The sequence below is a fragment of the Limulus polyphemus genome, unplaced genomic scaffold (genome assembly GCF_000517525.1).
Source record: "Limulus polyphemus unplaced genomic scaffold, Limulus_polyphemus-2.1.2 Scaffold1090, whole genome shotgun sequence".
In the NCBI taxonomy this organism is placed as follows: domain Eukaryota; kingdom Metazoa; phylum Arthropoda; class Merostomata; order Xiphosura; family Limulidae; genus Limulus; species Limulus polyphemus.
The window spans coordinates 258,375-273,123 of record NW_013666700.1 but is presented as its reverse complement, the minus strand read 5'-3'; the positions used below and the strand labels follow the sequence as shown (position 1 = coordinate 273,123).

The 14,749-nt window shown below is 33.5% G+C and overlaps 1 protein-coding gene across 3 annotated transcripts in view; it reads left to right on the top strand.

Moving 5' to 3' along the window:
- The first annotated feature begins 3,120 nt into the window (after positions 1 to 3,120).
- LOC106462089 (vacuolar protein sorting-associated protein 52 homolog) overlaps positions 3,121 to 14,749 on the top strand; it is a 33,596-nt gene continuing 21,967 nt past the window's right edge. For 2 of the 3 annotated variants that reach the window (XR_002611148.1, XM_013921971.2), the window contains exons 1-6: positions 3,121 to 3,233; positions 4,813 to 4,890; positions 8,091 to 8,143; positions 9,018 to 9,093; positions 11,054 to 11,121; positions 11,425 to 11,538. Coding sequence is in view for 2 of the 3 variants with exons in the window: in XM_013921971.2 (XP_013777425.1) it covers positions 4,854 to 4,890; positions 8,091 to 8,143; positions 9,018 to 9,093; positions 11,054 to 11,121; positions 11,425 to 11,538 (348 nt within the window). In the remaining variant the exon portion in view is untranslated. The other variant, XM_013921972.2, reaches the window with a different exon arrangement.

Here is a 14,749-nt window from a genome sequence, read left to right as displayed (position 1 = left end):
AACACTTACTGGAATTTTGCCTTTGTTGTTCCCAATCGTCATTTTATCAAAGTTAACTACACACTTCCTCGGTAATAAGTAGTCCAACCCAAATATGCATTGGTTTTTAATGTCAGCCAAGTATACTTTGTGTCTGACCCTTATGCCCATGAGCTCAATAGTTACCTACACTGGTCCCACAATCTTGCATAATGTCCTGTCACACCACGGAGCTTCTGTATGGTTCTGGTACTCCTTTGTGATTCAGCACCTTGATACTCAAAAGGGTTTGCTGAGATGCAGAATCTATGACAAAGTTGCACTTTTGGCCATCCAGCTTTCCTGTCACGTAGACACTATGTTTGCTTGCCATTATACACTTAGCTGTTGGGACTTTCACGATGGGGGTTGGTGGGTGTACCTCATCACCAACCACTACTGGTTTCCCCGAGGCTGACTTATTGGTAGTATTCTTCTTACACTGGCTCATCATATGTCCTTTCTCTCCACAGTTCTAACAATCTTTCTGAATAGCAGCCTTTCCTGCTGTGACATCTTCCTTGTGTTGAAGTTTCCAGCATTGAGCTCTCTTGTGTCCAGGTTTGTTACAGTGCCAGCAAAGTCCCTCAAACTTCTCCAAAAGCTGCCCTCTTCTGGCCTTGAATCCTGATGACTGTACAAACCTTGGTACCTCTGTGCTGGACTTAATGTAGGATTCGAATTCAAGAGCTCTGGCCATTGCATCCTGCATAGTAGAGGGGTGTGTTTGCTGTACTTGTATCTTCAGTTGTGGACTTTCCAAGGCATCTACAAACTGATCCCTCAGCAACAGCTTGAGAACATCGGGTGGTGTAGTTGGGTAGGCTTTGTGTGCCATACTTTCCAAGTCCTGTGCCAGCTCTACCAGGCTCTCCCCTTTAGCATGGACTCTAGTCCTAAACCTAGCCCTGCAGACTTTGGACTGATTTTGAGTTCCATACCTGAGTTCTAGAGCAGCTACCAATGCTCTTTAGTTGTGCCTGTCGTCTGCTGATAACTGTTCAAGTATTTCCAGTCGTTGTCCCTTCAGATCCGTTGGGAGATACACTGCTTTCTGCTCCTCTGTCCATTCATTCATTTCTGCCAGGAGCTCAAATTGTTTTCTCTATATGCTTCCCATGGTACTTTCGCATCGAATTCCTGTGGCTTCCTTCATACTAGATCACCCCTAATGCTGACACTCATGTCTGGAATCTGACTTCTGGTAGGACTGAAGATGTTTGCATTAGGGTTTAGCAGCGGGGTCTAGAAGAGGCTTCCTATTGTCTGGGGCTGATTAGGTCAATGGTTAATATAACCTCCCTGTGTAAAAGACAGTAAATTGTCCTTTAATGTATTTAATTCACTTTGAACTTTACTAATGTTTTCCATTTGTACTTCTTGCCACTGTTGTTGACTTTCCTGTAGTTGCTGCTGGCTTTCCTGCAACTGTTGGATACTTTCTTTCTGTTTCCTTTCATGTTCCAGTTGCCACTGCTTTAGTCTCTCTTCTTGTTTCTTTTGCTGTTCTTGTATTGCTGCCATCAAATCTGCTAAGCTGTAGTTTGATTTGTCACTTCTCGTTTCCATCTTCTTTTTTTTTGTCCCACTCTCTGACACTAATTTGTTGGTATCTGGTCGTTTGTTACTTTCCGGTATAAATATTTTCCGAGAAAATTCAGTGATACAAGTCCTTTCTTAATTAAAACTAGTTTATTTTTTCTCAATACAACCTTGCAATACACAGAATTTCCACAGTTACTTTAAACTTGACTACTTTTATGAACACACGCTATAAACCACAGTGATTCAAACACTTTACTTACTGCTTGACTCGATTATTTCTATCTTCAATCTCCCTGTCTCTCAGCAATTATTTCTCCGCTTTATTTGCCGAGCTTATATACTAAAAGAGAGGGCGCCTGGAGCAGACTAGAGTTGTCAGGAGAAGTCATGATCCTTCTAGAAACTCCAGCGCGCTTGCTCCCAGATTCGCCTAACTTCCGCTGTCATAACAGTAGTATAAAACACTAGAATCTGTAGAAATGTTACATCACAGTATTTAGTATTTTCAATCTGAAAGGCACCTTGTACAGCACATAGTCTAACCCCAATTAGGATTAAAGCCCCCAAGGTTTAGGCACAGTTGTCTCTAATTATGAGAACTACTCATAAGGATCTTCCGACTATACGGCTATTTTTTAACTGAATAACGGCACAGGCTGATTGTTTTTCATAACGTGCTCTGAGCTGAAAGCGTGGAGCATATAGAGAAGCATAATGCGGGCTTTAGCCTTGGACCACTCGAGCCGCATAATGGTATTGTTACAACAGTGGAGGTCACGTGACGCTGGTAACACGTGATAAGTGTCTAGAAGGTCCATGAAGAGGCGAGTGCATTGTAGACGCCCTCTATTCTTGTATATAAGCGCGGCAAATAAAGCGAGATAATTAATTGGATAGCAGACAGAGAGATAGGGAGACAGATAATCGAGTCAAATTGAAGTAAAGTGCGTAAATCATTGTGAATTATGGCGTGTGTTTAACTTAAAGTGACTGTGGAAATTAAGTTTATTGCAAAGTTGTATTGAGAAAGAATAAACTAGTTTTATTTAAAAAAGGACTTGTATCGTTGAAGTTCTTCGGAAAGAATTTTTACGGGAAATTAACAAACGAACAGAGACGTAACAGTATGCTAACCACTAGGCCACTCTTGGACCAATACATTATTTATTTTGGCTATACAGTGATAGGTTCTCTTTACCGAGTTGCTATGGACGTATTTTTGTTTGTTAGTAGTTAAGCGCAAAGCAACAGGATGGGCAAAATTTGTATTGTGCCCACGAATATCGAAACCCAGTTTTTAGCAGTGTGAGCCTTCAGAGTGGAAACTGAGCTACTGGAGGACACAGGCGGATTATTACAATTTTCAATATCACATTTATTTTCTAAATTGTTAGCCTCTTGTTCGTCAGTATAATGAATTATCAGAATCAGCGACAGATATTTTTTTTATAATTTCATGTTGTTGTTTTTATATTATGAAAAATACGTTAAATGTGCAATAAACATTTTACAACTACAGGGAACTTGCATACGTAAGTAATATATATATACATGTATAGATATATAATGTTAATAAATTTCGTACTCCATGGAAAAAAATGTCTTCCGTAGTTGAAATTTGCTCGAGTTGAGGGGATGTGGGAAGCATTATTTTTCTGTGCAAACCAAAGGTTAAAGTTACGCCGTTAATCCACATTGATTGTTCAGTCTATATTTGATAGGAAAGATTGTTGTAATTTTGAAATTCTGTTAGCGTATTAACCGAGAAAAGTACACAAAGAGTGAAGACTGAAAGTATCGTACTCCTAAAAAGATTTATCTGTACATATGTTATTACAAGTTTTGTTGCACTTTCCTCTAGCTAAACTTTACTACTCGATATTACTAATACTATGATAATACTAGAACTGGGATTGATGCCATGATCACAAGTTAGGCTTATCGTTAGGCTGTGTTTATAATTAATTATTAATGTACCGTGGCACGGAACTTCTTAACTTTATTTATTTCTTGTCTTATTAAGGATAGTTAATCAGTTGATTTATCCCAAGACTGCTCTGTGGCTTGAAGTATTGCATTAATTTTCTCTTTAATTGTTTTATGCAATTTATAATTAAAATTGAACTGTTAAACTTACAACTTATAGTGTTACTGTTAGATTTAAGTATCATATTCATAATGTAAATGATTGACATACATAATCTTGTATTTATTAGGTTCATGTGAAAATAAAAAGTGTGCTGGCCTAGTATGAAATACGGGGTTATAAAATAAAATAACTTTTTTTTTTTTCTGGATATAATATTATATCATTCCTTTTTTTTTAGAATAAATAAACTGCACAAAGCAATTAAAAAATATTTGGAATAAATTGTAATATAATGACTTTGACAAGGAAAGACCACTGCTTTGTAAATAAATTATCTGATGACGAGTTTTTGCATATATATATATTTATCGTTATATATAATGGCCTTGCACATTCATGTTTCATTTGCTACTTTGTAATGAATCAAAGTTTTAAATGCTTCATGGCTAAATGTCAGAGAATATGTTTTGAATCATGTTCCTAGAACAGTGGACTGTTGTAAACTGACTCCAAGTGTCTCAGAATGTCATTAGCAGAATGTTTAACAGTGGGTTTTTCTTGACACAGCTCTAGTACATTAAATACCACCTGTTCTTCAAATATTTTGTGTAGTTTAGCTACCCATATATCAAAACATTAATGTGATAATAATGATATGGTTAATACTTCACTGCTTTCATTAATCTGAATTGGTTAAATGTGAGATTATGCAATCGGCAAGAGATCAGATGTAACCTTTGGCTCCCAACTTTCAGTTCCAATACCTCGTGTTCTACCAACTTAACTGTGGTTAATAGTCATGCATGGCTATTGTTATATTTCCCTGCACAGTATCAATCAGTCTTTGGCATTATTCTATTCAGGTTTTATTTTTTAAAGTGTATTTAACAGCACTTACTAATGGAATTTAATGGGTCCATTGATTCAGTGCTGATTTATAATGTACATCGTGGCAACATAAAGTTCCACAATTGTCTGTCTGATTGCATAAAATGCCAATACACTTAGAATGTATTTCACATGAGTGTCTGTGTTTGTTAAAAAGATGACATAGAATTATGTTATTATTCATAGAATTTTGTTTTAGTAAAATGTATGAGCATTTGATCATCAGATGTCAAATTTGTAAATTTAAAATATTGGTTTCAATAAATCTTTAGGTCAATTACAACAGATGACTGAGAAGTTTTGAAACAGCAAAATGGCAACTGATGATCAGACTCTAGAGGAGGTCGATGGTATGTGACAGTTTTGATACTTTCTAATTTTTTCACATGTATGCTCTAGGTAAATCAAATGTGATTTGATTTGGAATTTGTTGTCAATTATTATTGACTATATTTTTTCTTTTTTGGCTTGTCATAGTCTATTGGTTAGCATGCTTAGACTGTTAACCTAAGATTTCATAGTTTATGTTCTGTTGCTGAAAAAATGTGTTCAACACCTTGGGGCTGTGGGTGCATTATAAATATGATGGTAAAATTCAACTATTTGCTCAGAGAAGTGGAGCTTAAGAGTTGGTAATAGGTGTTGTTCACTAGCTGCTTTCCCTCTAGCTCAGGGGTGGGCAATGATTTTCACAGGGGGGCCACTCTACAAAATTTGGTAAGTCATCACAGGCTGCACATTACTACTATATTAATCTAATGACCTCAGCATCGATTGTATAAAGACCACATTATTTTTTTTCATAATTGCCAGGAGTTATGGTGGGCAGGACAGAAATGTTAGACTAGCTAGATCCTGCATGCAGGCCATAATTTGCCCACCATTGTTCCAGTTTGTATGTTCAAACCTTATCTATTTTCCAAACATATTTTGCATAAGGAAATTATAATTAACTTTTTAATACTTATATTCTGGATAAATGAAATTTCCTTTAAATGTTTTCATTAGATCATATGTTGAGATATAAATTCTTACTTCCAACTTGAAGTATTATTGAATAAAGTTATAATAAAAGTTTGAAAGTTTTGATTAAAAACCTTACAACTTTCAAACATTTTTGGTTTCTAAAATAATTAAGTTAATGAAATTGTTGTCTACTCAATTTTTATACTATGTGAATGTTTACAGAAAGTTACTGTCATCTGTGAACAAGCTGCAAAATAATGTTTTTAAATAAAATGGTTTGAGTATGCTAAAAAATGTGAAGAAATATTTATTTTATTTATGAGGATTTTGTTTTATCCTGTTTTGAATGTTGTATTTTACTGTGTCCTATATTACAGTGTGCAAGTAAAATAAACTTATTGATCAGTACTTTGTGTAACATTACATTATAATAAAAATTTTGAACAAATCTTTCATAACTAGCCCCATACTATTGTGAAGTTGCTATTATTTACTTCATCTTTCTTTACTAGCCCCATACTATGGTCAAGTTGCTATTATATACTTCATCTTCCTTAACTAGCCCCATACTACGGTCAAGTTTCTATTATATACTTCATCTTTCTTAACTAGACCCATACTATTGTCAAGTTTCTATTATATACTTCATCTTTCTTTACTAGCCCCATACTATTGTCAAGTTTCTATTATACACTTCATCTTTTTTTACTAGACCCATACTGTGGTCAAGTTTCTATTATATACTTCATCTTTCTTAACTAGCCCCATACTATGGTTAAGTTGCTATTATATACTTCATCTTTCTTTACTAGCCCAATACTATGGTCAAGTTGCTATTATATACTTCATCTTTCTTTACTAGCCCCATACTATGTCAAGTTGCTATTATATACTTCATCTTTCTTAACTAGACCCATACTATGGTCAAGTTGCTATTATATACTTCATCTTTCTTTACTAGCCCCATACTATGGTCAAGTTGCTATTATATACTTCATCTTTCTTTAACAGCCCCACTAGTAAAGAAAGATGAAGTATATAATAGCAACTTGACCATAGTACCCCTACTATGGTCGAGTTGCTATTATATACTTCATCTTTCTTTACTAGCCCAATACTATGGTCAAGTTGCTATTATTTATTTCATCTTTCTTTACTAGCCCCTACTATGGTCGAGTTGCTATTATATACTTCGTCTTTCTTTACTAGCCCCATACTATGGTCAAGTTGCTATTATATACTTCATCTTTCTTTACTAGCCCCATACTATGGTCAAGTTGCTATTATTTACTTCATCTTTCTATACTAGCCCCATACTATGGTTGAGCTGCTATTATATACTTCATCTTTCTTTAATTGCCCCATACTATTATCAAGTTGCTATTATTTACTTCATCTTTCTTAACTAGCCCCATACTATGGTGAAGTTGCTATTATATACTTCATCTTTCTTTACTAGCCCAATACTATGGTCAAGTTGCTATTATGTACTTCATCTTTCTGTACTAGCCCAATACTATGGTCAAGTTGCTATTATATACTTCATCTTTCTGTACAAGCCCAATACTATGGTCAAGTTGCTATTATGTACTTCATCTTTCTTAACTAGCCCCATACTATGGTCAAGTTGCTATATGTACTTCATCTTTCTTTACCAGCCCCATACTATGGTCAAGTTGCTATTATGTACTTCATCTTTCTTAACTAGCCCCATACTATGGTCAAGTCGCTATATGTACTTCATCTTTCTTTACTTGCCCCATACTATGGTCAAGTTGCTATTATATACTTCATCTTTTTTACCTAGCCCCATACTATGGTTGAGTTGCTATTATGTACTTCATCTTTCTTAACTAGCCCCATACTATGGTCGAGTTGCTATTATGTACTTCATCTTTCTTTACTAGACCCATACTATAGTCAAGTTGCGATTATATACTTCATCTTTCCTTACTAGCCCAATACTATGGTCAAGTTGCTATTATATACTTCATCTTTCTTTACTAGACCCATACTATGGTCATGTTGGTATTATATACTTCTTCTTTCTTAACTAGCCCCATATTATGGTCAAGTTGCTATTATATACTTCATCTTTCTTTACTAGCCCCATACTATGGTCAAGTTGCTATTATATACTTCATCTTTCTTAACTAGACCCATACTATGGTCAAGTTGCTATTATATACTTCATCTATCTTTGCTAGCCCCATATTCTGGTCAAGTTGCTATTATATACTTCATCTTTCTTTACTAGACCCATACTATGGTCATGTTGGTATTATATACTTCTTCTTTCTTAACTAGCCCCATACTATGGGCAAGTTGCTATTATATACTTCATCTTTCTTTACTAGCCCCATACTATGGTTGAGTTGACATTATGTTCTCACAGAAAACCTGTAGTATAGGGCCAGCAGAGAATGATTTATTAAAATTAGTATTGGTCTTATTGTGATGTCCTACAAAATACTGATCTATAGATCATTTTTCATCAGCATAAGGCATTATATATCATAATAATTTTAAAATACACTTATTCTGGAATTGCTTGTGGCATTATTAATATTTTTTATGTACACAGTTCATATTCAGGAGAACCTAGAAGATGACATAATAAAGGAAGCTCTTAAATCTGTGAGTTAATAAACTTTATTTTGAAGATTAGGATTATGAATTAATAATGGAAATTCTGAATTGTGGCATTTATTTAAATTTTGTTTGTTTGCATTTTATTGAAAATATGATACATATGATTTTAATAAATCTTTAAACGACATTGAGGTGTACTTAACATGAGATTATAATTTTTACCTTAGTAGTTCTAAATGTTATTAGTGTAAATAAATGCTAGATTAAACACAGGGCCAGATTTAGATCATTTGAGGCCTCCGTGCAATCTGTGATGCTGGAGGCCTCCTTCCTAAGGTGATTCAAAATAAAGGCCTTTTTTGGAGCTTGAAAGGCCCCTATTCCATTTCATAGGTTGCATCCCCTCTAAATCCAGCACTGATTAAACATTAAATATGGTAAAGTTAGAAAAGTTGTGGATGATCTGAACTAAATGAAGAAGAAAAAGAAATGATAAGGCTCACATTGGCTGTAAATATTTTTTTATTAACTATTTTTTTGTAATATTTTGGTAAAACAGTAAGTAATGATAATGTTTGTTTCAAAGGCATATAATGCTAATTAGTAAGTTATCAAAGAAAAAATAAATCTTGTTGATTCATATTCTGTTTAGTTATCTATTTAATGTTAAAACAAGTTGATTGTCATCATGTACAATGTTGAGGGCCTGTAGTTAATGTGACATTGTTATTTGTTTAATGTTAAAAGAAGGTGATTGTCAGCATGTATGAAGTTGGGGGCCTGTAGGTGTTATGATATTGATAAGCCCAAAATTCAAAATGTGATATATATTTTTTTAAATGAGAATATTTTGTAGTATTTCACATAAATAAATGTAGTATTACATTTAGAATGTTTTTTTCAAATATTAATTTTCTAGGGTATGGACCTTCGGCAGTACTCCCGCCAAGTGGAAAAGGAACTGAAAGAAGTAGAAAATGCTTCAATTCAAGATTGTATCATTTATTTCTATTTTGTTCCTTTAGTATTTCAACCATTTTTCAAGCACAAATTATTTGTGTCTTTTGAGTGATAAGATTTTGTAGAAGTGAAGCTTAGTTGCAGTGAAGCCAAACCAGATGTAGTCTCTGTTTAAAGAACCAGCAGGAAAACAAAAAATTAGGGCCCACCTCCTTCAACCAAATCACTGAGAAACGATGCTTTTCAGCATGGGTTCATAGTATGTTTAATTAAGTTCTGTATTATACAAAGTGATTTTCTACAATGTAAAAGATTTACTGAACAAAAATTATAATTTTTGGAAATGGATAGGTAAGGAGTACAATAATATATTGCCAAGATGACATTCTTCCATATTGTTTTGTAACATTATGTCATATCATAATAAATTATTTTTCTAAGCCTTTTATTTTTAATGGAAAAGTATTTGAGTTTGTAGTTTGGAGTGCTAATGGTGCTAGACAAATAATGAATGAAGTGTTTAATGTAATAGTGTTAACAATTTGTTGTCAAACACTTGTTCACAAGTTTTCAAGTAAGTATCTTGTTAGTTTGTCTATCCATATTTCTTGTGGGTGTTGAGTATTGTGAAGATGACAAGGTAATAAAGTTAAAAAATTCCATGATTCCTTTTTTTTTTTAAGTTGTCTTGAATTCGCATGTGAATGGAACAGAACCTGTTATGAATTTAATAAAACCTATGTGGGGATAGGGAGGGGGCAGGAATATATATATGTGAAGTAGTTATAGACAGTTATGAAATCAAACTTATACCTGGCAGAAATTTCTAAAACTCTGTTGACTGTAGAATATGAGTGTTGTCGAGGGTTTTTTATTTTAGTTGGCCTGAAAAAAGGATGAAGGAGCTGATTAGCAAAAAACAACAACTAAACTTAACAAGAAATGAAAGTTAATGTTTTATGTTTTTTTATCTTTTAAGGAAACATTCTAAAAATAAAAATAAAGTTTTGAAATTAATAAAAGGAAAACACTGGTCAGTCATGGAATTGTGTTTTAGATAGTGAATTAATACTGTCATTTTGATGCAAAGAAACCTATGAGAATTGAAGCTTCCATAACCTCATCTTCTCATGGTTGTGTCATCATGTGGCCTTGGGCATTCACGTTACTGTCCTCTAAATGCGATCTTCTCAAGTGACAGTATAAGTAGCAAATATCTTTACCTGTAGGCATATAGACGCAATATAGAACAATCCACATTGAATTATGGAGCAGGCTCGTCATGGCCAGGTGGTTAGAGCACTTGACTCGCAATCTGAGGGTTGCAGTTTCGAATCCCCTTCCCACCAAACATGCTCGCCCTTTCAGCCGTGGGGGTGGTATAATGTGACGGCCAATCCCACTATTTGTTGGTAAAAGAGTAGCCCAAGAGTTGGCGGTGGGTGGTGATGACTAGCTGCCTTCCTTCTAGTCTTACACTGCTAAATTAGGGATGGCTAGCGCAGATAGCCCTCGTGTAGCTTTGCACGAAATTCAAAACAAACACTTGTAGAGCAATGAGCAACAACAACAAACTTTTAGCACATAGGGTGAAAAATCATGTTTCTGTAATTCAATAAAATGCTAATTTTTATATTCCAAATTTGTTTTTTCCTTGATTGTTTTAAACTATAGGTTATTATACCAGTGGAAAAACTCGTTTAATTCTATGTTGCTGCTAGTTTTTATTTTCAGGTAATAAAGACTAGAAAATGTTTAATAATGTCACCCCTTTTTTTTCACACATCTAGCCACTGTTCTAGTTGACTTGGTCACTTACAAATAAATGTTTGAATCTAATTTAACTCATAGATAAATTTTTTTAACAGCAGCTAAGAGATCTGTATTGTCAGTGTTTTTGTATTCAAGTGAATCATGTAAAATACACTTTGTTCCTACAGTTGTGTTATTGTATATTTACTTGACTTGTATACCCCTTAACCACTTAATGTATAGATATACAAGAAAGTCAGAACATTGCCAGTCTTCACAATCAGATTGCAGCCTGTGACGGAATACTTGAGGTGAATATGTTTTCACTCTAAAAGCTTCGTTTACTAAAGTGATGTCTATTCTTTGTCCCTATAAGAGGTACCAGAAACAAACATTTTGGTGAAGTAATTGTTTTACCAAAAAATCTCTTGTTAATTTTTATCTTTTATTCTAAATGCACTCAAAAGATAAATCTCTGTTGTAAATTGCTTTTGTTCAATATTTTTTTAAAGAAAATACTAAAATCAAGAGGAAAATGGATGCAGAAAATTAATATAAGAACTATGAGTGTTAGGTGAAGATGTTCCCACATTTTAAGTTCTTTTCATTTACAGAGAATGGAACAGATGTTAAGAACATTCCAAGAAGACCTAGGTAGTATTAGTCATGAGATTCTAACACTACAAGAACAGTCAGTGTCCATGAACATACGGCTCAAAAATCGACAGGTCAGTCTAAAGTTGAGAATAATAACTTGTTTAATATTAATTCAGCACTCTGAGAATGGGCTTATTGTAATACTAAAACATTTTTCTTTTCTCATTTGAGGGTGACATTTTTTCTGTCAACCATAAAATGATAAATATTGTTTCTCTATCTATTGTTTTCTGCTGTTGTTGTATCTTTTGATTTGCATTTTATTTCTATTATTTAAAGTACTGAAAGGATATCCATACTTGTTTTCCTTTGGATATGGGGCTAAGCAATTTTTGCTTTAAATTTTTAAATAGTGTTTTACGATTTGTTCAGTGATTTTAAACTCTGATATCAAATTTTCTTCTGTAATTTAAAGGGTGATATTACTGTAATTATTGACGCAATAGTTTAGGGAATTGAATAGGTTTTGTTGCTTTCGCAAATAATTATTTTTTACACTTGTTTTCCTTATAACTCTTGCATTTTGTCATTACATATTCCATCCGTATGACAAGGTACAAGTTTATAAAAATGATCTATGATACATAAGGAATGCTTTTTGTATTTTGTGAAAGTTTTTCCCCAAGTGCATTTTCTGAAACTTGCATATGGAACATGTGTGTTCCAATAGGTATATTATACACACAGATATATATATAATGGCTGGAGACGGCTTGAATGGGTAATGAAGAAAAACTTTAATATAAGTTTAACATAACTGATGATGATGAAATGTTGTACATTTGCTGTTATGTTAAACTTATATTAATGTTTTTCTTCATTACCCATTCAAGCCATCTCCAGCCATTATTATTAGTCTCAAAGTGGGTTCCTCATCATTGAAATTTACCTTTTTTTAAAGCCAGTTAAGTTGATAACATGAAGTTTGAGCCATTCCAATCCCTTTTCTCCAAGTGGTTGTCCTTGGGCAAAAAGCAGTATGCTACGGGCCATGTCACTTCCTGTCGTAGTAAAAACGTCTCAGTATTATCAATACTTCAAGGTCAATCATACACAGCTCTACTTTTATTTATTGAAATGCTAAAAGAATTATATCCAAATAAGCAAGTCCAAGTTACAAAGATCTTCCCTCAAAATATCTACAACATTTATGACGATAAATCCAATCAGAAGAAATCCAAGGACTTTTAACCTTTCCAACTAACCCCTAAAGTACTCAGATTCCTTGGTTTACTGCATTATGATTCACATACTTAAAACCACTCCCAATAATCGAGTCTACCACTAAACATTAACATCCCATAATTTTACAAAAACAACCTCCTAATATTACAATAGATATGCACGTGACTATAACACAAATACAAAATTACCCATGATTCTAAATTTAGAGAAAACGACAAATATGACTACAATACAGACAATATGATAAAACATGTCACCTGATAATCCTAACTTATGATAATTTTACCTTCAGTCAAGACAGCCAGTGTACATACAACAAAAACACCGATACAACTACAGACACCACAACAAACATATCACCCATGCCATATTAAATATATTCTTAATTTCAGTCTGATAGCAAACAAAACATATACACATACCATATATCTGCATCACAACTATAGACACTACAACAAATGTGACATCCAGAATTACTAGTATCCTTTACATTTATATTAACAACATACAACATGAAAGTTTGACATAACACACTTACCAATCTACCAATATGCACAAGAAACTGAGAAATAAGACGTAACACAATAACTAAATTTGTAGCTGCAGCTGAAAAAGTTGAAATAACACACAAACAAAATTACCATCACTCTTTCTAACTACACCATAAAAAGTTGGCAAAAAAAAACAAAACTGAATCATGTATAACTTCAAGAACCATAAGAAATGTGACAAAATAACGATATTGACCAGTCATTTAAATTAGATCCTTCACTTAACATTAAGGGCTACTTTTAGATGTGATAAAAGAATGAGATTACCATGGTATAGACTCCACAAGATTTCAGGTGTCTTATTAAATTTTGGCATATTTATTGAAGTGGTTCCTAGATGTTGGTAGAATGATTACAGTATAGAATGTACCATTTAAGTTCTTTCCAAAGATTCTCAAATGGATTGAGATCTGGTTACATTGCCAGGTTCTTCAAATCAATAATGGACAATACAAGCATGATGGACTATCAACTTAAAAAAGTGTTAGGACTAGCTGTCAATAACGTGCAGAAATGTACACTCTGGATAATAGTTATCCTTTTAGGGGAATAGGACAAACTTCCAGAGCTTTACTCTGTTGGAACAACAGAATTATGGTCAAGTGTATCACGTGTTTTTTATAACAAAAATGGTGAAACACATAGCCCATCGAACAACATTACACAACTTTCTGTTCACAGTTTGTGATATAAATTTTATTATAATTTTCTGTCTGCATTTAGATAAACTCTCACATTGTTTTTTAACTGTTACATGACAGTTTTTCTAATGTCCTCCACCTCATGCTTTTGGAGAGTTTGATACATACTAATGTTAAGTAAATTAATTATTCAAAAGATGATCTGAAATGTCCATCTTCCTTTGAAATGTTCAAATACTTTTTATCTCATTTTCACAGTGGTTAGTACCGACAGTGTTTTTTCTTCTACAGAAGTATTATATTTTGACACTGATCAACTTTTAAAACAAGCATGTTTGAAAAAAAAAAGTCAAAGAAAAGGTGTTTGATGACAAACCTTCCCAAATGGGTACCCATTACCATTCCTCTTTGAAATGTGGAGGGATTCTCGTTCTAATTCCATTATCTTTATACTAACCATGATGTGACTGCATCTCTACATTTATTGGGCACAAATAATCACCTGACAACTCAAAGATGAGCTTATTTTGTATACACAAGTAAACAAAGTGTTTCTAAATGTATGTATCGAGAAGGTAGAAAGAGTCCCAGTACAGTTTACATCACTAACAACAGAAAATGAAGAATTTTAAACAGCCATATGTACCAAATTACCAACTAAACTCACCTTGTGATAGTATGTATATAACCAATTATTTCTGTCTCTACTGACAACAGACACTGGTGAAATACAGTATTATTATATCTTAAGCAACCGTATCTGGTCTATATTTTAAGTTTTGGTTTCAGTTCACATGTAAGGCTTGCAAAAAGAGGGTTAAATCTTATGGAGAGTGTCAAAAAGTTGATAACATCATAATATAGTTTGAACTGGCTTTAAAAAAGGTAAAGCAAACTATATTATG